Source organism: Dipodomys merriami, unplaced genomic scaffold (assembly GCF_024711535.1).
Source record: "Dipodomys merriami isolate MVZ:Mamm:240054 unplaced genomic scaffold, mDipMer1.0.p SCAF_26, whole genome shotgun sequence".
Taxonomy (NCBI): Eukaryota; Metazoa; Chordata; class Mammalia; order Rodentia; family Heteromyidae; genus Dipodomys; species Dipodomys merriami.
This window is the reverse complement of record NW_027204048.1, coordinates 4,677,987-4,696,579: the sequence shown is the minus strand read 5'-3', so window position 1 is coordinate 4,696,579 and position 18,593 is coordinate 4,677,987. Positions and strand designations below refer to the sequence as shown.

The 18,593-nt window shown below is 59.0% G+C and overlaps 2 protein-coding genes across 9 annotated transcripts in view; both read right to left on the bottom strand.

The window, feature by feature from the left end:
- Nucleotides 1-310: 310 nt before the first annotated feature.
- Nucleotides 311-7,396, bottom strand: Ncf1 (neutrophil cytosolic factor 1). The gene is made up of 11 exons (XM_070035576.1): nucleotides 7,301-7,396; nucleotides 5,297-5,377; nucleotides 5,138-5,213; nucleotides 4,839-5,004; nucleotides 4,290-4,345; nucleotides 2,802-2,924; nucleotides 2,398-2,505; nucleotides 1,991-2,108; nucleotides 976-1,083; nucleotides 761-882; nucleotides 311-511 (listed from the first exon to the last, which is right to left on the bottom strand). Exons 1-11 carry the CDS (start codon nucleotides 7,370-7,372, stop codon nucleotides 387-389), a joined length of 1,155 nt encoding a protein of 384 aa, XP_069891677.1. The 5' UTR covers nucleotides 7,373-7,396; the 3' UTR covers nucleotides 311-386.
- Nucleotides 7,397-10,182: 2,786 nt separating this feature from the next.
- Gtf2i (general transcription factor IIi) overlaps nucleotides 10,183-18,593 on the bottom strand; it is a 67,138-nt gene continuing 58,727 nt past the window's right edge. For all 8 annotated transcript variants that reach the window (XM_070035573.1, XM_070035567.1, XM_070035571.1 and 5 more), the window contains 12 exons: nucleotides 16,955-17,056; nucleotides 16,558-16,623; nucleotides 15,889-16,072; nucleotides 14,489-14,544; nucleotides 14,082-14,162; nucleotides 13,704-13,787; nucleotides 13,376-13,559; nucleotides 12,365-12,393; nucleotides 11,972-12,013; nucleotides 11,306-11,347; nucleotides 10,921-10,997; nucleotides 10,183-10,821 (listed from right to left, as the gene is read on the bottom strand). In XM_070035573.1, the coding sequence (XP_069891674.1) occupies nucleotides 10,939-10,997; nucleotides 11,306-11,347; nucleotides 11,972-12,013; nucleotides 12,365-12,393; nucleotides 13,376-13,559; nucleotides 13,704-13,787; nucleotides 14,082-14,162; nucleotides 14,489-14,544; nucleotides 15,889-16,072; nucleotides 16,558-16,623; nucleotides 16,955-17,056 (929 nt within the window). In that variant the 3' untranslated portion in view covers nucleotides 10,183-10,821; nucleotides 10,921-10,938. The remainder of the gene's footprint in view (nucleotides 10,822-10,920; nucleotides 10,998-11,305; nucleotides 11,348-11,971; nucleotides 12,014-12,364; nucleotides 12,394-13,375; nucleotides 13,560-13,703; nucleotides 13,788-14,081; nucleotides 14,163-14,488; nucleotides 14,545-15,888; nucleotides 16,073-16,557; nucleotides 16,624-16,954; nucleotides 17,057-18,593) is intronic.

Genomic DNA, 18,593 nt, shown 5'->3' with positions numbered 1-18,593 from the left:
GCAGCTGGGATGACAAGTGTGACCCACATTGCTGACAAGTTGCTTCGTGTGCGCTGTTGGCCTTCCCTCTCCGCACCGCACGGTGGCCTCGGCGTCGGGGACGACGCTAGGGTGGGCTCTGGGCCCCTGCGGGGAGGCTGAGGGCGGCAATGGGTCCGAGGACCCTCCGTCCCTGCCTAGTCCGTCCCACCGCGCGGTTCCAGGGCTCTCCCGGACCTCTGCCCCCCCCCACCCCACCCCTGTGAGGACAGGCCGCACCCACGATCCCACCCCTCCTCATTCTGGAAACATCCCCAGGGGGAGACATCGTCCGCACACTCCAGCGTTTATTGAGCGGGGAGAGGCCTGAGCTGCCGGGCACCCCCAGACTGGCGGGCGGCTGGGGCTCAGATGGCGGGCGCCAGTTTTCGCTTGGTGCTCTCGCTGCAGCGGTGCAGAATGAGGTCGGCGCTGGGCCGCGGGGGGACGGCGGGCTGCGGCTTCGCGCGCGGCGGCGTCTGAGGGCTGGCCTCTGGGGGCAGGCCGGGATCAGGAGCCCGCCCCGTCCGGCCTGCCTGGCCCCGCCCACCGGGTGCTCGGTCGACTCGCCCCGCCCCACCCTTGGCTCCGCCCACCAAGCTGCCTGGCTCCGCCCCATTGCCTAGGCTCCAGCCTATCAGCGCCCTCCGGTCCCTGCCTCTCTGGCTCCGCGCCATTGCCCTGGCCCCCGTCAGCGCCCTCCCGCCTGACTAGCTCCGCCCTGGGCCGCGCCTCTGCTTACGCCGCGGGCTCTGTCGGCCGCGCTGCTGCTGCAGGAAGCGGACGCTGTTGCGGCGGTAGGCGTCCTGGCTGAGGCGTTTCCGTGCCCGCTGGTGGATGCTTTGCGCGTTGCGAATGGTGGATCTGGCCGGGCGGGGCGGACACGAGGTCAGGACCCGGGGCCCCGGGCCCCGCCGTCCCCCCCCCACCGAGGGTGCGGCCCCACCGCCAGCCCACCTGCGAGGCGGGGCGCCTCTGCCCCTGGCGGGGCGCGGGGCCTGCGCCGGGTCCTGCCCCGCCCTCTGCAGGTACATGGACGGGAAGTAGCCGGTGGCGTCCTCCTTCCTGCAGCGGAGAAGCGGGCCGGGGCGTCTGTCCCCCGCCGTGCCCGGCCGAGCCCTCCCAGCCTCCCGGCCCTCCTTCCCCATCCGCGGGGACGACCCTGGCGGGACCCCAAGACAACCACCACCACCTCCGCTTCTATCCTAACGCCTGGTTTTCGATTTCATCCGGGCCGGAACCGTGATCCGGCCAAACAGCAGCCCTTGTCTGCGCGGGAGGTGGGGCGGGGGCGTGTCAGTGCGGAGGGCTTTCATTCAGCTCCCGGCACCCTGTGCTGAAGATGGTTCCATCCATCTTTGAAGCCAAGCCTGGTGACTCATGCCCAGAGTCCCAGCTACTTGGGAAATGGACTGCAGCAGATTGAGGGGCAAGGTGGTCTCCGTTTGGGAGAAAAGACAAGTTCATGAGGCTCAATCTCAACCAATGGCGGCGGGGTCAAAGTGGGCACCAGTGACTCACACCTGTAATACCAGCTACTCAGGAAGCCCCGCACAAGTAGGAAAGCTCATGACACTCTGATCTCCAATTAAACACCAAAATGCTGGGAATAAGTTATGGCCCAAGTGGCAGAGTCTCCAGTTAACCACCAGCTGTGACTCAAAGCAGTAGAGTGCTAGCCTGGAACAGAAAAGCTCACAAACAGCACCTAGGCCCTGAGTTCAAACCCCATGACTGACAAAAATAAAAATGGAGGAGGATGGGCCAAGAAGGAGAGAGGCCTTATTTGGACAGAATTCTGAAACTCACAAGACAGGCAAGGTGGGCTCATCTTTCACCTTCCAGCAATGTGGAAACTGAGGCCCAGAAGTGCCGAGGCTTACCCAGAGTCACCTCGAGTTAGTCCAGAGCCCCAGCGGGCCTCCTGGCCGGGCCGGCTCAGGGTGTGGAACATGGGGGGAGGCTGTCCTACCTGACAACCCACCAGCCGTCCAGGAGCTTGTGAATGACCTCGATGGCGTCCCCCTCGGACAGCGACACCTCATCATCCTCCACCGCAGTGTAGCCTTTGATGGCAATGTAGGGCTCTCCTGGAGTCCAGGATGGAGATGCACATGCTGCCAGGGGCCGCCCACACCAGGCTTGCCCCCCACTCTCCCCTCTGGGTCTAGAACTAGCCCAGCTGCCCCCACCAGCTCCTTCTGGCCCCTGCCTGTGCTCACCAGCCCAGGTGAGCCCCCAGCTGCCCACCCCTACCAGAGCCCGGGAGCTACAGCAGTCTGGCCAGGCTCCCACAGATGAGGTGTCCAGTTGTTGGGTAGCCCCAAAAGCATCTGGCTCCTCACATTCCAGCCCTGTGTCCCTCTGGAGGCCAGGTACCTGCATAGTTGGGCTCAGGGTCTTCTGCCTCATCTGGGCTGTCCAGAGGCTCCAGGAAGGACGCCGGGACCCAGCCACGCCTCGCCTTTGTCTGGCAAAACCACCAACCTGAACCAGGGGCGTGGGGATGTGAGTCAACACCCTGGCCTCCCCAACCTCCTCCCCAGCCTCCCTGGGTCTCCCCTGGCCTCCTCGGCCTCCCCCATCTCCCCCAACCTCCCCTGGAGTCCATGGCAGAGGACATGGACACAAGGCATCTGCAGAGCCAGCCTGTGGAGTCCCACACAGGCTCGGGGGGGACGGACTGTGCCCCCAGTCTACTGTGCCCATGCCAGAGCCTCTGCAGGGCCTCAAGGCTGGGGGACCCCACGGGGAGATGGGGCAGCAGCAGGGCAGGGACTGACCACTCTCGCTCTTTTCTACCACGTCCACCACGTCGCCCGCGGTCACCGCCATCTCAGAGGGCGAGCTCTTCTCGTAGGTGGCGATGGCGCGGTAGGTCTGTAGGATGAGGGGGCCTGTGATGTCTGCAGAGGGTACAGGGGCATGGACTGAGCGGGCACAGGGGCAGCCCCCCCCCCCGCTGCAGGCTCACAGGGTGCGCATTTATTCTGTATTTTTTTTAATATTGTCAAGAGGCTGGGAATGTGGCTTAGTGTAGAATGCTTGCCTACCATGTATGAAGCCCTGGGTTTGATTCCTCAGCACTACATACACAGAAAAAAAAAAAACAAGTGGCACTATGGCTGAAGTGGTAAAGTGCTAGCCTTGAGCAAAAGCAGCTCAAGTTCAGTGCCTAGGCCCTGAGTTCAAGCCCCAGGACTGGCAAAAAACAAAAACTTGTCTATCATGGGGCTTGAACTCAGGGCCTAGTCACTATCACAGCTGGTGCTCTACCACTTGTGCCACAGCACCACTTCTGGTTTTCAGGTAGTTAGTTGGAGATAAGACTTTCCTGCCAAGCCGGTTTTGAACCGTGATCCTCAGATCTCAGCCTCCTGAGTAGCTAGGATTACAGGCGTGAGCCACTGGCGCCTGGCTAGAGTGGGTAGTTACTAAGTGCCTATTGTCTTCCCGCAGGGGGACCAGTCCTGGGCCTAGGAAGTTAGCAAAGGGATCAGAGCACACGTGCATATGCGTGCATGTGCACACATGCACACATATGTCCATTACTGGAACATGAACACAAGTCTTCTGCTTGACCACTTGAACCACACCCCCAGCCCTTTTTGCTTTCAGTTTATTTTGCAGATAGAGTCGCACACTTTTGCCCAGGGGATCAGCTTAGGTGTAGGATCTTTCTGCCTGTACCTCCCGAGTACCTGGAGTTCAGGGTGTGCGCCTCACACCCTCAGAGTTAATGCATTGTATACCACGCCTGGCACACTGTAAGTGCTCGGTAAATGCTAACCCATAGTATTAACAGCTCCGCCACAATCAAGATTGAAACCTGGGAGGCTGGGAGTGGGGGATACTCCTGTAATCTCAGCACCCCGAAAGCTGAGGCAGGAGGAGCAAGAGTTCAAGACCTACATCCAACGCTTGTCTCAAAAACCCAAAAAGAAAAAGAACAAAGATGAGAAGCAGACTGGAGATGTAGCTCAGCGGCAGAGTGCAGAGCCCTGGCTTCCATCCCAGCACCAGAATGAATGAATGAGTGAGTGAATGAAAGAATGAATGAGCTGCCCTGCCCGGCTCCACCTCTGAGGCCACCTTGGCTCCTGGAACCCCCTCAGGATCCACATACCCCCCAGGACCCTGGGAGGGCTCTATACTGGGTTTGTAGCTACAAGGACACGTTGCCACCTGCCGGCTGTGGCCCGCCACGGGCCCATGCGCATCCTGCACCTCCCCCTTCTGCCTCCCCCCACTGTCCCTGCCCAGCGCCTCACCTGCTGCATTGCCTCGGCCATCCTTGGGCATCAGGTACGTCTCTGGCTTTTTAGCTCTGAGAAGAGAACACAGCCTGGTTCAGACCCTTCCAGTTGGGGCTCTGGGTCAGACCTGCAGAAGGACTTCCCATGACCACTGCAGAGAGAAGGAGGTGTCTGAGCCAGGTGGGGTGGAGCCTGTGGAAGGGGAAAGGACCCTGGGCCCCTACAGATCATGTGGACACCAGCCGGGCAGCCTTCCTGGAACCCTAGCCCACAGGGAGGGGACCTGGGGTCGCCATCTCTGCCCACCAGCCATCCCTGTGCGAGGCATAGGTGCCCTCCAGGAGGCTGCTCAGCCTCTTCCAGAGGCCCAGGGCTGCCCAGACTCCCAGATCCCCTGCACCAGAGTCCCCACCAGGCGAGCACAGCCAGCCCCATAGTCGGGTGAAGCCGCTGCCCTGCCACCGCCGCGCTGGGCGCCCCCCGCAGCTGCCTGCCCTCTCCAAGCTGGGGGCTCTGGGCTGTCATCCCGCCCTCCCCGCACGGCGGCTGAGGACATCCACTCACTGGCTGTCTGTGGGCAGCTTCAGGTCATCCGGGCGCACCTTGAAGAAGTTGAGCAGGTGTGGGCAGCGCGAGATCTTCGTGGGCAGCGCCAGGAGCGTGTGGAGGTACTCGGAGAGAGCGCCCTGCCGGCTCTCTGCCGCTCGCTGCCCGTCAAACCACCTGGGGGCTTGGGCCACACACAACTCATTCATAGTGCCATGGGGGCAGGGACAGGGGACAGGGTCATGGGACGGGGGACACAGGAAGGGGACATGGGATGGGGCCGCAGGGCGGGTGGGGACACGGCGGGCTGCCCTCACCTGGGAGGTGCGGGATCACCCGGCTCTCGGGGTTGATATCTCCAGCCTCAATAGGAAACATTTCTTTGAGCGTTTTCTAGGAGAGAAGGAGATGGAGGTGAGGGTGAGGGCGCCACGGGCTGGGGCGGGTGGCGTGGCCCCTGCAGCCCCCACACTTACGTGGAACTCATAGATCTCAGTGAAGCGCCGGTAAACCACCTTCTCTGACAGATCCTGCCACTTCACCAGGAACATGTACACCTGGGGAAGGGCCTGCTCAGTGCCTGCCGCCTGGGCCAGGGCTTTGGGATAGCCAGGGCCACTGAAAGGGACTCAGGAGCTGCCAGCCCCAGGGCCAGGCATTGTGACTAATTCCTATAATCCCAGCTAGGCAGGAGAGAGAAATCAGGGAGATCACAGTTCAAGGCTAGCCCAAGGGGAAACGTTGGTAAGAGTCTATCTGCATCAGTGAACCTGGTGGTGGTTTGTGCCTGTGATCCCGGCCATGAAACATAAATAGGAGCGACGTCCAGGTGCCTCCCCTCCTCCTAGGCATATATGAGACTTCATTAATAAAGTTACTAATGCCAGGTATGGGTGAGGGGGAAACCCAGCCATAGGAGGGGCAGGAGCACGGGGCAGGGGGCAAACCCAGCCTGGTCCACAGCCAGCACTCATGCCAGAGAGGTAGTGACACCCTACAATGTCACCAGCCTGCTCTATTCCAAATGACCACATCCTGGAACTCCAGCCTGGGCTGGGTAAGGAGATTCCCATCAAAAGCAAGGAAACAAACCAGTGCAGTGGCTTATGCCTGTAACTCCAGCTATTCATGGAAGTAGAGGTTAGGAACTCAGGCAAAAAAGCTGATGAGACTCATCTCAACAAACTAGCCAGGTGTGGGTATGTAAATCCTAGCGTTGTACAAAACATATAGAAGTGAGTTGGTGTTCCGGCTGGCCTGGACAGCGTTTTTACTTAAAAAAATAACAAAAGCAAAGGGGCTGGAAGGGGCCCAGGTGGAAAGTCTGTATTAAGGAAAGCAGAGGGATGAGACCCCCATTGATCCTGGACTCTTGATCTCAATAAACTTTTCACCACAGGGCCCGTGTGGGGCCACTGAGGAGGCCAACGCTGTCCCGCGTGACCCTTGTTTGTGTGTGTTCACTTCCTGGTTATGTAACAATGGGCCAGGGCTGAGGAAACCCAAGCACACAGCTGGACCTGGTAGCTCACATCTGTAACCCTAGCTATTCAGGGGATAAAGATCTGGAAGACTGAGGTTTGAAGCCAGCTTGGACAGCCAAATCTGTGAGACTCTGATCTCCAGTTTATCATCAAAAAGCTGGAAGTGGAGCTGTGGTTCAAGAGTGCTAGAGCATCAGTCTTGAGCAGAAAACGCCAAGTGAGAGCTCAAGGCTCTGAGTTCAAGCTCCAATACTGACATAAAAAGGAAAAAAAAAAAAAGCATGAGCCAGGTGCTGGTGCTTTTGCCTGTAATCCTAACTACTCAGGAGGCTGAGAACTGAGGATCATGGCTCAAAGCCAGCCCAAGCAGGAAAGTCTGTAAGACTCTTATTTCCAATTAACTACCAAAAAGCTGAATGTAGCTGTTGCTCAAGTGATAGAGTTCTAGACTTGAGCAAAAGCAGCTCAGGGACAGCTCCCAGGCCTTGAGTTCAAGTCCCAGGACCAGCGCGCGTGCACACATACATACACACACACACGCACACGCACACATACACACACACACACACGCATGCGAGCGTGAATATATTTGCACTGTTGGCACTTGCCCTGACTCTGAAATGATTTCAGAATTAAAACGAGTCAGAGCATGAAGTACTTGTGTCCTGGACATCACCTCCCGATCTAAATGGGGTCCTGGTTGACACACAGGGGACCCCTGACAGTGCCCTGGGGTGCTCGCTGATCTGGTCTGGGCAGGCTAGGCTCCCCCTCCCAGGAGGGGGCCCTAGGCTCAAGATGGGGATGGACGGTAGGCGGGGGGGGGGGGGGGGAGGGGATGGGGGCTCCGCTGTACAGGACTCAGGTTTCCCCAAGATGGCATCGGTGGACCCCAGAGTTTAGTGAGACCCAAAGGCTCAGGGTCCAGAAGGGCACCCTGGGCCCTGCCTAGCTGGTGGGTGGGGAGGTGGCTACGCCGAGCCTGGGTGTACTCACGTAGTGCTGGCTGGGGACAAAGCGTTTCTCGAAGCCTAGTAGGGCGATGTGGCGGATGGCGGTGTCCCCCATGGCTGCAGTGGGTGCCCTTGCCACTCTGGGCCACCGGGGCTGGGCCTTATATGTGCTGGGAAGAGGAAGTTGCTTGTCTGGGGCGGGAGGTTCAGGGTGGGGGCGGGGGCTGGGAGGACGCACAGGGCCTGGCTGGTCTCTGGTGGTCTGTGGGGTCCTGGCAGGGACTCAGGCAGCAACTGCGGCCATTCGTGCTGCCCTGACCCCAAGGGGGCAGCACAGAGGGTGCTCCGTTCTCCCAGGGCTGTGGCTGGGTCGGGCAGAGCGTGATCGAGCTTTTCTGCACTGTGTCCACAATGGTTCTGGGGGTTGCGTTTGTTTCTTTTGTGTTTTGGTACCTGTCCTGGGGCTTGAACTCAGGGGGACTAGATGCTGTCCTTGAGCTTTTCCACACAAGGCTAGCAATTTACCACTGAGCGACAGCTCACATCCAGCTTTTTGGTAGTTAATGGGAGATAGTCTCATAGACTTTCCTGCCCCACCTGGCTTTAAACTAAGATCCTCAGATCTCAGTCTCCTGAGCAGCTGAGATTATAGGCATGAGCCACCATGCCCTGTTAAATGAGGTTGTTTGATGAAAGTGAGTGTAGGGTTTGTGCTGGTCTTTCTACGGACACGTGTTGTACAGGAAAAAGCGAGAAATAAAGGAGGCAGCTCTCCTCATCTGGCCTGGCTGGACAGGTGGCGGTTGCAGAAGGAACAGGGGGCCCTTTGGGGACTTCCCACACGACAGCCGCCTCCCTCCCCTGCCAGGCCGCCCCACTTCCTTCCCTTCCTTTCCCCCTTGCGCAAGGCAGTCAAGACCTTGCAAACACGGAGCCTGGCCAGGCCTGTGGAGATAAGCATCTCGTGGACTTTCCTGCTGGACGGGTTTCAAACCCTGCCCCTCGGCTCTCAGCCTCCTGAGCAGCTCAGATCACAGGCATGAGCCACTGGCATCTGGAGCAAGATTTCAAAGCTTTCACTGTGAAACATAAACGTGCACAGGCTATACCTGTGTCCCAGCCCCCCAAATTCTGAAGCTCTGGGGTGCGTGAGCAGGAAGATTTGTGCTGGGCCAGGCCTTGGCAAGTGTTTTTGTCACCCACAGGGAAACTGAGGCACATGGGGCATGGTGGTCGCTGGCCGGCCTGCACACCGCCTCCCGGCAGGTGAACAAATGGCTGGGTGGAGTGGGGAGAGGGGCTGAGGGGCCTCTGGCTGGTGCGGACACCAAAAGTGAGAAGTTGTCACCCAGGCTGCGAGGCGGGGGGCCCCCCAAGACCTTGACTTCCGGGGCCAGGCTGGCCATTTCCTTAGCCAGGAAATCCCCAAGGAGCACCAAGGGCCAGCGTGGGCAGGGGCCTGGCACCGGGGCAGCACTCTGGGGTCAGGGCTGTCGTTCATCCTGCTTGTGCCCAGGTCTGTGGCGGTTTGTGGCATGACCCTGCCAGGCTCTGGGGAGACAGCAGGTCCCACAGAGCTCGGCGCCACCTCGCTTCAAGGGCAACCACCCAACAGCCCTGTGCTGCCCAGTATCCCCTCCCTCCCTCCCTCCCTCCCTCTGTCCCTCCCTCCGTCCCTCCCTCCCTCCCTCCGTCCAGGGATTGCTGGCCTCAGCAGGCAGCCACCACTCTCTGCCCTAGGCCTTGGAATGCACTCTACACCCCCGTGGGTCGTGGGCATGGATGCGCTGGGCCCCATCATCTGCTCCCTGGGCGCGGGGAGCAGGGCCAGCTGCCAGGCCGCCGCTGCCCCTAACCTGGCTCAGGTTAGCCCTCCCAAGCAGGGACTCCAGGCGGGAGTGCCCCGTCCGGCTTGATGGTGTGCTCTCCTATGCAGTGGGGCCACACACAGCGCCTGCGCTTTGGTGCGGGGTCCTGGCAGGGCCAGGCAGCTCACCCTCCAGCGGAGGCCAGTGAAGGCTGCAGCTCGCACCATCGGGAAGGACGCTGAGCCCCACGGCCGCAGGCTTGTGACACGCACACGCGTGGCTCTCACATGCCAGAGTCCCAGCCTCAAACCCGATGCCTCCCTGTGGGAGGAAGCCCGCGCAGGCCAGGCTGTCCCCCAGGCTGGCTGCGGGGGTGTCAGCTCCTGGGGTGGAGACTAAGCAGAGCGCCACCAGGCCCACCTTTCCCACAGGCGCCCTGGCATCTGCCCACTCAGGGCCCACCAAGGGCCCCGCCAAACAAGGACTCCACGTTCTCAGCCCCAGGCTCAGGATGCTATAGAAAGGGGGCTGCGCTGGTTTCTGGGTGCCTCTCAGCCTCGGGAGCAGTGCCCTGGGCCCTACATGCACACAGATGTGGGGCGGGCCCACCGGTACCACGTACCCCAGCACGGCCCACACCCTGGCAGGGCCATGGAGCTTGCAAGCTACATGTGGGGTCCTGACACCTCAACACTTCCCAACTGGGGCTGGACTCGGGGACTCCTGAGCTGCACCCCAGCCCTGACAAAAGCCAGCAGGTCCCCCTGCCTGGTTGTAGGCCGCCATGCTGAAGGCTCCATAGAGCAAGACCAGGGTCCCAAGTGACGGAGCCTTGCATGGGTCACGAGTGGGTAACGGCTCAGGGCCCTTCCTGTCCCCACACCCCCCAGCTTCTTGTCTGTTACCCCAGTGCCAAGCCCAAGATGGCCAAATGAACCCCCAAACTGCCACAACTACCATTGTGCCATGTACAGGTTGTGCGAGGCCCCAGCCACCTTGGGGCGTGGTACCAGGTGCCCCCCGCTCTGGCCTCAGCCTTCTCAGATGGGGTGCCCCCACCACCTGGGCCCATGTGCCCCACGCACCCAAGAAAAGTCCGAAAAAAAACAGCCACGTGTGAAAGTCATGGATGGACTTTATTTGTTACCCTATATCTACAATCTGAGGTAAAATATAAGCAACACAGAAAATGCCTATTTCTGCTACCATGTGATATAATCTCCGTGGGTATCTTCGTGATAAAGCTAAGGAAACTATGCTCCTTGCACTGCGGCCGTCTGTGAACCACGCAATCTACCAGCGGGCGGAAGAGCGAGTGGGGCCCCGGCTCTGCGGCCCGCGTGGCGTGCAGGAACACGCGCTGCAGCGCCCTGCGCCGTCCCGGGCGCAGCAGGCTGGGGCAGGGCAGCCGCCAAGGAGCGGGCAAAGGCGCTGCCGCCGCCGCTCGCAATTGTGACAAAACCACAGACCACAGGGGTGGTTCGGGAGAGGCCAGTCCATGCTGTGACGCAGACTGTCCACTCGGGAACGATTTTTCCAATAGAAAAACTAAAGAGCCGCTGGGCCCGGGAGGAGGCCCACGCCCCACAGCGCCACCCGCTGGCCGCCGCGCTGCAATTCACAGAACGGCTGAAAAAGTAGACATTTCTATCTAAAAGTAGAAAAGAAGGTTTGTATAGAAGGAATTCTGTTATACAAGTACTGTACACAGCTCGGGGCATGGCCGCTCCGCTCTGCTCCGCTCCCACGCCGGCGGCTGCGAGGACAGAGGGAGGAGAGAGGCTCAGCGCCGCGCCCGAAAGCCACACCCCACAGACGACCGCGGCCGAAATGCACAGAAGCACCCGTGGCTCACCTGGCCCTGGGGAGCAGCCTACCACGTGGGGTCAGGCTCCTGCTTGATCTGGGAGCTTCCATCTGCCTCTTTCATTTCTGCCAGGACAAACAGAAGGGCGCCCGTGCGCTGTGCTGTGCGGCAACACACACAGAAAGCAACCCCACACCACAAGCCACTCGATGGGACGGTCCTATGCCCGGTGTGGCCTGGCGTCACGGCAGGGGGACACGAGGGCTGCACCGGCCACCCCACGACTTCACAGAACACACACGTGACACACGAGGCTCTGAGCTGCCCCGCCCCCAGGGACCGGGACACAGCAGCCACTAGCACAACATGCCACCTGCACCCCAAGAGCGACCCATCCTGAGTGCCAGGCCAGGCTCAGTGGGCACCCCCGTACCTTCCGCCACAGGAGCTTCCAACTGACTCTGCTCGGCTGACTCTGAAGGACACACGAAGCACAGCCCAGGTTATTCAACAGCACCTACAGTGCTTGCTCTCTTCCTCTCCCCTTATGCTGGTCCTGGGGATTGAACTCGGGGCCTGGGCGCTGTCCCCAAGCTCTTTCGCTCAAGATTAGCGCTCCACCACTGCACCACTCCCACCTTTTGGTGGTTAATTGCAGGGAAGAGCCTCATGGGCTTCCCTGCACAGGCCGCCTTCTAGTAGCTAGGATTCCAGGCGTGAGCCACCAGCGACCGGCAAGTTCTTACTTTTCTGAGGCGCTGCACGTGAGCAAATCACCAGCGTGTGCAGGCTCTGCTCACATGGAGCTCATCCATGGCACCCACCTACCTCCCCTCCCCCAGCCTGCACAAGAGCAGCCAGCTCCCCCCCCCGCCCCCCGCCTCCTCGGCTTCCATGGTCCCCATGCACAAGGCCCTTCATGGTGCTCCACCAAGTCAGAGCAGCGGCTGCACAGAGACCCACTCCACGCCTGCGCCGGCGCAGCAGCCTAAACTGCGCAGCTCTCATTGGCACACGGCTGGAGCTGGTACGAGTCCCCCCAGGAGCGAGGCAGCCAAGGCCATGCGTCCGTGTGTGCACACGTGCACGTGGCTCTCACCTTGGGTCACGGGGCCCTCCGCCTCATTCTGATCCACCAGCTCTGAAAGGAAAGTGGGAGCGCTGACAGCAGCACCGTGGCGCGGGCGCTTTCTCCCGGGAAGGGGCCCAGCCAGGCCGTGCTGCCAGCAGCCATGTCCTCAGGACAAGGCAGAGCGGTGAGTTCAGGCTTTGCGCACTGACGGTCACCCAAGGACCCGCAGGAGTCATGGCCCTCGGCTCTCAGCGTGGGGACAGTGGAGGTGAGGACAAGCCACCGTCTTGTCACTAGGGACATAAGACCCCTGGTGGCCACCCGCTATGCTTGGCTGGGACCGTGTGCCCTAAGTGCAACCAAAGGCCGGCTCACTACACCCCACGGGGAGCTTCGGGGCCCGGCGTGGGCAGTACTCACGGTTATTAATCACCAGTCCTGGGAATGGCCTGGAGAGAAAACAAATGTGTGAGCACCACCTCCACACCCTGCTGCGCCCCGTGCCCCAGCATGCCCTGCGCCACATGGAAGAAGCTGTTTCCATATGGCCGGATGGGTTCTGCCTGCTGGCCACGTGGCACCTAGCCTGCCAACCACACTAGTATGAACACAACAGACAGAGTGGCTGGGATGGAGGGGCTGCATGACAGCATGCGGCACGCAAGGCCAGGGTGGCTCCGGAAATGGAGCGTCCCTGGGAGCAGAGTGGACAGGGAGATGCTTCAGAAAGGACCCAAGGACCTCTGCGTGCCAGGCCAGCGTTCTCAGCAGGGACATGGGCACTTGAGTCCCCTTACGGGGAGCAGACAGGGAGGCTGTGTGGGCTCAGGGCTCAGGGTGCCGCCACAGGCCACTGCCTCTGAAGGGAACACACAGGCGGGCATGTGCGAACCCCAGGACTCGGTCGGCATGCCATGATCTGCCACCCTGGCTGTCAGGAGCGGAGGAGAGGTCAGGGCGCAGGAGACTGGTGTGTGAGGGGGGGGAGTGCCTGGACCCAGCAATTCTAAAGACTCATGTAGGGAAGTGAAGCGGTGGCTCAAATGGTAGAGCACCAGCCCTGCGAGAAAAAAAAACAAGTGAAACCTAGACTATGGTGGTTCATGCCTGTCAGCTACACAGGAGGCTGAGATCTGAGGATCTTGGTTCGAAGCCAGCCCAGGGCAGGAAAGTCTGAGAGACTCTTATCTCCAGTTAACCATCAAAAAAAAAAAACCCAAGTGGCCCTGAGTTCAAGCCCCAGGACAGACAGAAAAAACAAGTGAGCTCAGACTGGAGTGTGGCTGCGAAGCACACCGGCCAGGGTGCAGGGGGCCCTTAGCCTGGCCCCGCACAGCCTCACAGCTCGCACGCATGCAGCAGGGACGGCGGGGCAAGCGAGGCAAGCGCTCCGCCCGCCACGCCGGCTCCTCGCACTTGCACACGACTCACCTAATGACCGTGAACTTGATGAACTCGGCCGAGTCTAAGATCCGTCTCATGGAGCTGATCTCCAGGTAGCTGGGGGCTTTGAAGGACACGCCAGGAGGCATACCGTCCACCACCACGCAGCCGGGGTTGATGGTGATCTTCCTGTAGGGCACCTTCACCGGGAAGCCCATGCCAATGGCTTCACCTATGGAAGGCAACAGAACAGAACAAAGAGCGCAGTGACCCCCGCCTCCCCCACTGCACACCAACCACCACCACGGCCACAGCACGACCACTTAGCCCTGACCCAACCTCCACCCCTTGGCTGTGGAGGGGCCACGGGACTCACCAAACTTGCGGCTGAAGAGGTCATTGACCTGCTCGCGCAGCTGCCGGGCCTTCTCCACCTTGGACAGCCGCTCGCTGTCATCATCTGGAGCGGGCGGGGAGCAGGGTGAGCCTGCGCTGCCACCCTCCCAGGGGAGCGTGCTTTGCTGCCACGGGGGGGGGGGGGGCCCAAGAGGGAAGGGTGCAGCTTCTTCCCATGAGAGATGGGGGACAGAACACCAGCACACATCCCTGGGAAGCCCCTGATGCGGGGACAAGCAGGTGCAGAAAGCACAGGACTGGCGGACACACGGACGGGTTTAACTCGCTACGGGGCTAGGTGCCCACCTCCAGGCAGGCCACCCAGGGGAGACTGGGCCTGGCCCAGTGGACGCCCTACCTGGAATGGTCACCTGGATGATGTTCAGGTCTTCCACGCCGGAGGCAGTAGTATTCACACTGGGCGATGAATTGATTTTCCCTTAAGACAGAAACTGCATCAGAGAGGATACCACACGCACGAGTGGGGTGCTGCCTGTTGGAGAAGGCACCGGTGCCGGCGTGGCAACACGCGTGGCAACGCGGCGTGGCCCCTTCTATCAGGGCCGGGAGCCTGCACCCTTGCTTGTGTTCTAGTAACATGTTAGACCTCCCCACAGACTATTTTGTTTTTCCCAATGCTCAGAGAACAGCAAACACGTCAAACCACATAGCCCGGGCAGGCTGCACGGCAGCGGGGACAGCAACAGGGTGGCGGGGCTGCCCACAGACGGGGACACCCAGGGAAGAGCAGGCTGGGGCACTCACGGGGTGGGCTCTTGGATGATGTGCTCTCCTTGATGGCTGTCTCGAACATCTCAGGCCTGCAACAGGGGGGAACCACGTGCTGGCCAGCGGTTCAATTCCTCAGTGGGCTCATTGGCCCTAGCATGCTCTGCACTGGGGACTTGCGCAAACCTCAGGGCACAAGAACAGGCCCCACCCCAACCAAGAGTTCAATTTTGGGTGGAAAACATAACCTGGCACCACAGACATCTAGAAAGACACGGAGGACCACGGCCAACGCCTCCCCCTCCTGACCCCCATTGCCCTGCTTCACCCCACATGCCTGGCCTCAAGTAGTAAAGGCGCTCATTTTGTGTGCTGAACAACTCAAAAGGATGCTTTACATGAACTTAGTAACCAGGGCTGCAATTGGTGAGCTTGAGTTGTTGGCAGCAATTACTCTCCATGGGCAGCAACCAAGTAGCCTAATCCACCAAATCCACCAAATTCAGAGGTGCTTAGGTAAAAAGCCTACATAAAACCAAACCAGCTGGGCGCTGGTGGCTTACACCTGTAATCCTAGCTACTCAGGAGGCTGAGATCTGAGGATCGCCGGTTCAAAGCCAGCCCGGGCAGAAAAGTCCGTGAGACTTTTACCTCCAATTAACCACCAGAAAACCAGAAGTGACACTGTGGGTCAAGTGATAGAGTGCTAGCCTTGAGCTGAAGAGCTGAGGAACAGCACCCAGGCCCAGAGTTCAAGACCCACAACAGACAAACAAACACAGAAACAAAAAAACAGGAACCACCTTCCAGGCACCAGTGGCTCATGCCTGTAATCCAGACTAGTCAGGAGGCCAAGATCTGAGACTCTCCCAGTTGAAGGCAGCCCGGACAAACAAAACAGAGAGACTCTGCTAATGAACCAACAAAAAGCTAGAAGTGGAACTGTGGTTCAAGTGGTAGGGCCAGCATGAACCTTGAGCAAGAGTGTGAGGTCTGAGTTCAAGCTTCAGTACCAACACAAAAATCAAACATCTGACCAGTCAGCTGAACATGACGGATGAAGGTTTTGCAGCATAAACGTATTAACTCTCCATATGCCCTCCCTCATGTCTTTTAACTTACTAAACTATAAAACCGGGCATCCGGGGCTGGGAATGTGGCTTAGTGGTAGAGTGCTTGCCTAGCATGCGTGAAGCCCTGAGTTCAATTACTCAGTACCACATAAACAGAAAAGGCTGGATGTAGGGCTGTGGCTCAAATGGTAGAGTACCAGCATTGAGCAAAAGAAGCTCAGAGACAGTGCCCAATCGTGAGCTCAAGCCCAAGGACTGGCAAAACAAGACAAAACAAAACAAAAAACAGGCAGCCAATTTCATGGGACTGCCACCTCACCCCTCCCCATGGCTCAGCCCAGTGCAGCCCGGCCCACCCCTCACTTCTTGATGATGAACTTGATCTTGGCCTTGTTGCGCAGGATCTTCTCCAGCCGGGGAATGCCGAAGGTGGAAGGTCTGCGGAAAGGCACCCCCTCAGGCAGGCCCTCCACATAGAAGTCCTCAGGGAAGGACTCGAAGAGCGCGAAGGGGACCTTCACCGCCTGCTTCAGGCCAAGCGCCTCCCCTACAGAGTAGAGACAGTGCTCAGCACCCCTATGAAAGCCACCCTCCGTTCTGTAGCCACCTTAATGCCTGCACCATAAAACACACTCACTTTAGTTGGAGAAAATGTTCTTTCATAACTTGGTGCATTTAAAATCTCCCACATTTAAACATAAACTTTTTTTTTTTTTGTCAGTGGTGGGGCTTGAACTCAGAGCCAAGGTGCTGTCCCTGGGCTCTTTTGCTCAAGGCTAGCACTCCATCACTTTAATCCATAGCTCCACTTCTGTTTTCTGGTGGCTCACTAGAGATAAGAGTCTCACAGACTTTCCTGCCTGGCCTGGCTTTGAACTGTGATCCTCCGCTCTCAGCTTCCTGAGTAGCTAGGATTATAGGTGTGAGCCACCAGCACCCAGCTTCAAGTGAACTATTTTGCTCTGTTGCCTTCATTTGCCAAAAAAATGACTTCCTATCTCAATAATGTTAAAAATAAATAAATAAACCTACCACATTTTTCATTGAAAAGATTTTCAACTTTCTGCTTCAGGTCGGTAATTTTGGCATTCCAAGCCTCTGCGTGGGGAGAAGACAGAGGTGAGTGTCACATAGAGCAGGAGCGCCGGCTGCGTCCACCCGACGCTAACTCTGCCTGACTGTGACCCTGACTGCGGCACCGGCCATAACGCAATGGCCCATGCTGCACGAAAGGACACGCCTGCTCCCCACCACCGTGCCCAGCAGGTGCATGTGTGGCCACTGGCAGGGCCCGGGCTGAGAAGGGAGCGGCAGAGCAGCTGGGGCTGAGGCCACAGGCCAGCTGGATCATGGAACTGTCTAGCAGGTGTCTACTGACAGCACTGACCTTCCAGCAAGAGATGAAAAGGAAGGAATGCAAAAGTGTTACCAAAGGAAAATTCTCTGCCTCGGGGCTTGAAGGGAACATTGGAGCCATTGGTCTGGGTCGGGGTCCGCACGGCAGAGGTCTGAGGACTGTTGTTATTGGGGCCTGAGGAAAGTGAGAAGAGGTCACCATCACCACAGTTCAATTGTTTACTGTGCATGCCTTCCCAGACCCAGAACACAAAGCCAAACCTCTGGGCATGGTGTCTGTGAGCCCCACAGCCTCCACCCACATGCGCTCTGCCTCCCTCCTCTGGCAGGAGCTCTTCACTGGCCTGACTGCTGCTTCACGCCTCAGCCCACATCCCTTCCTCCGCAGTCCCCAGGTGACAGAGGGGCTCCCAACTGCCCTCCAGGGAGGGACATGGGACTCTTTACTCCAAAGAAGCCCAGCTGCGGGCTGGGAAGGTGGCTCAGTGGTAAAGTGCTTGCCTCGCAAGCATGAGCCCCTGGGTTCGATTCCTCAGCACCACATAAGCAGAAAAAAGCCAGAAGTGGCACCGTGGCAAGTGGTAGGGTGCTAGCCTTGAGCTGAAGAGCTGAGGGACAGCGCCAGGCCCAGAGTTCAGGCCCCACGACCAACAAGACAACAACAACAACAAAAAATGCCCCAGCTGCCCAGACTAGGAACAAGCCCAGCCCAGCCCAGCAGGCAGGGGCCCCACCGCGGCCACTCGGAGGATCTCTGGAGACAACCCATCAGTGGAAACAAACCAGTGCCAAGAAAATGAATGCAGCAGCAATTCTCCGAGTCTCGGGAGAGTGGCCCGTGCTGGGGGGAGCGGAAGCCCACTGCCCTGTGGGAGGCCCACAGAAACAGCCCTGCGGGTGGCCAGTCATGGCCTGACATGGGCCACTCGTCTCTTAAAGTAGCTACGCCAGGCCAGCAGGGCAGCCTGGGCAGCCAGTGCTAAGCAGACACCCGAGAGCCCTCTCCTCAGCCTCATGGCCTGGACACATGCTGGGCTGGGGTCCCAGCAGAGGGAGGCAGGGCAGGAGTATCAGGAGTTCAAGGTCAGCCTACACAGGGAGAGCTTGTCTGAACCGCAGTCAGACAAAAGTCTGAAGGACACCACAGGGCTTCCGGGGTGCTAGAGGGGCCCACCATCTTCGAGCCACTAAGCCAATGCCAGGGTGAGCTGCCACCAGCATTCCATGGCGGGGCGGGGCTTGGGGCAATGTGCATGCATACCACACACATCCCCCACTTCACCCCTGCAACCAGAGCATCCGGTGTAGACATTCTGCTTCAACAGAGACTAGCAGTTTAAAATACAGATAGAAAAGGTTTCTAGAAGTGTGTCACTGAGTTGCTTCTGATTAGCTGACACTAGTTATGCCAAGGAGGATTTCATGGGATCTTCAATTCAAGTTTTTGGGCGCTGGTACTAAGGCCAGTACTTCGAGCCCTGCGCTCTCACTTGGATGTTTTCATGGAAACTACCACACCTCCACTTGCAGCTAGTTTTTGCTTCACCAAACTTTTCTGCTGGGCTGGCTTCAAACCACAATCCTCAGATCTCAGCCTCCTGAGTACTGGGATGACAGGTGTGTGCCACACAGGGCTGAATTCACGTATTTCTGAGATACGTTGTTTGTACAATTCCTGACACTGCAGTAGAAATGGCCTACATCAACACGTA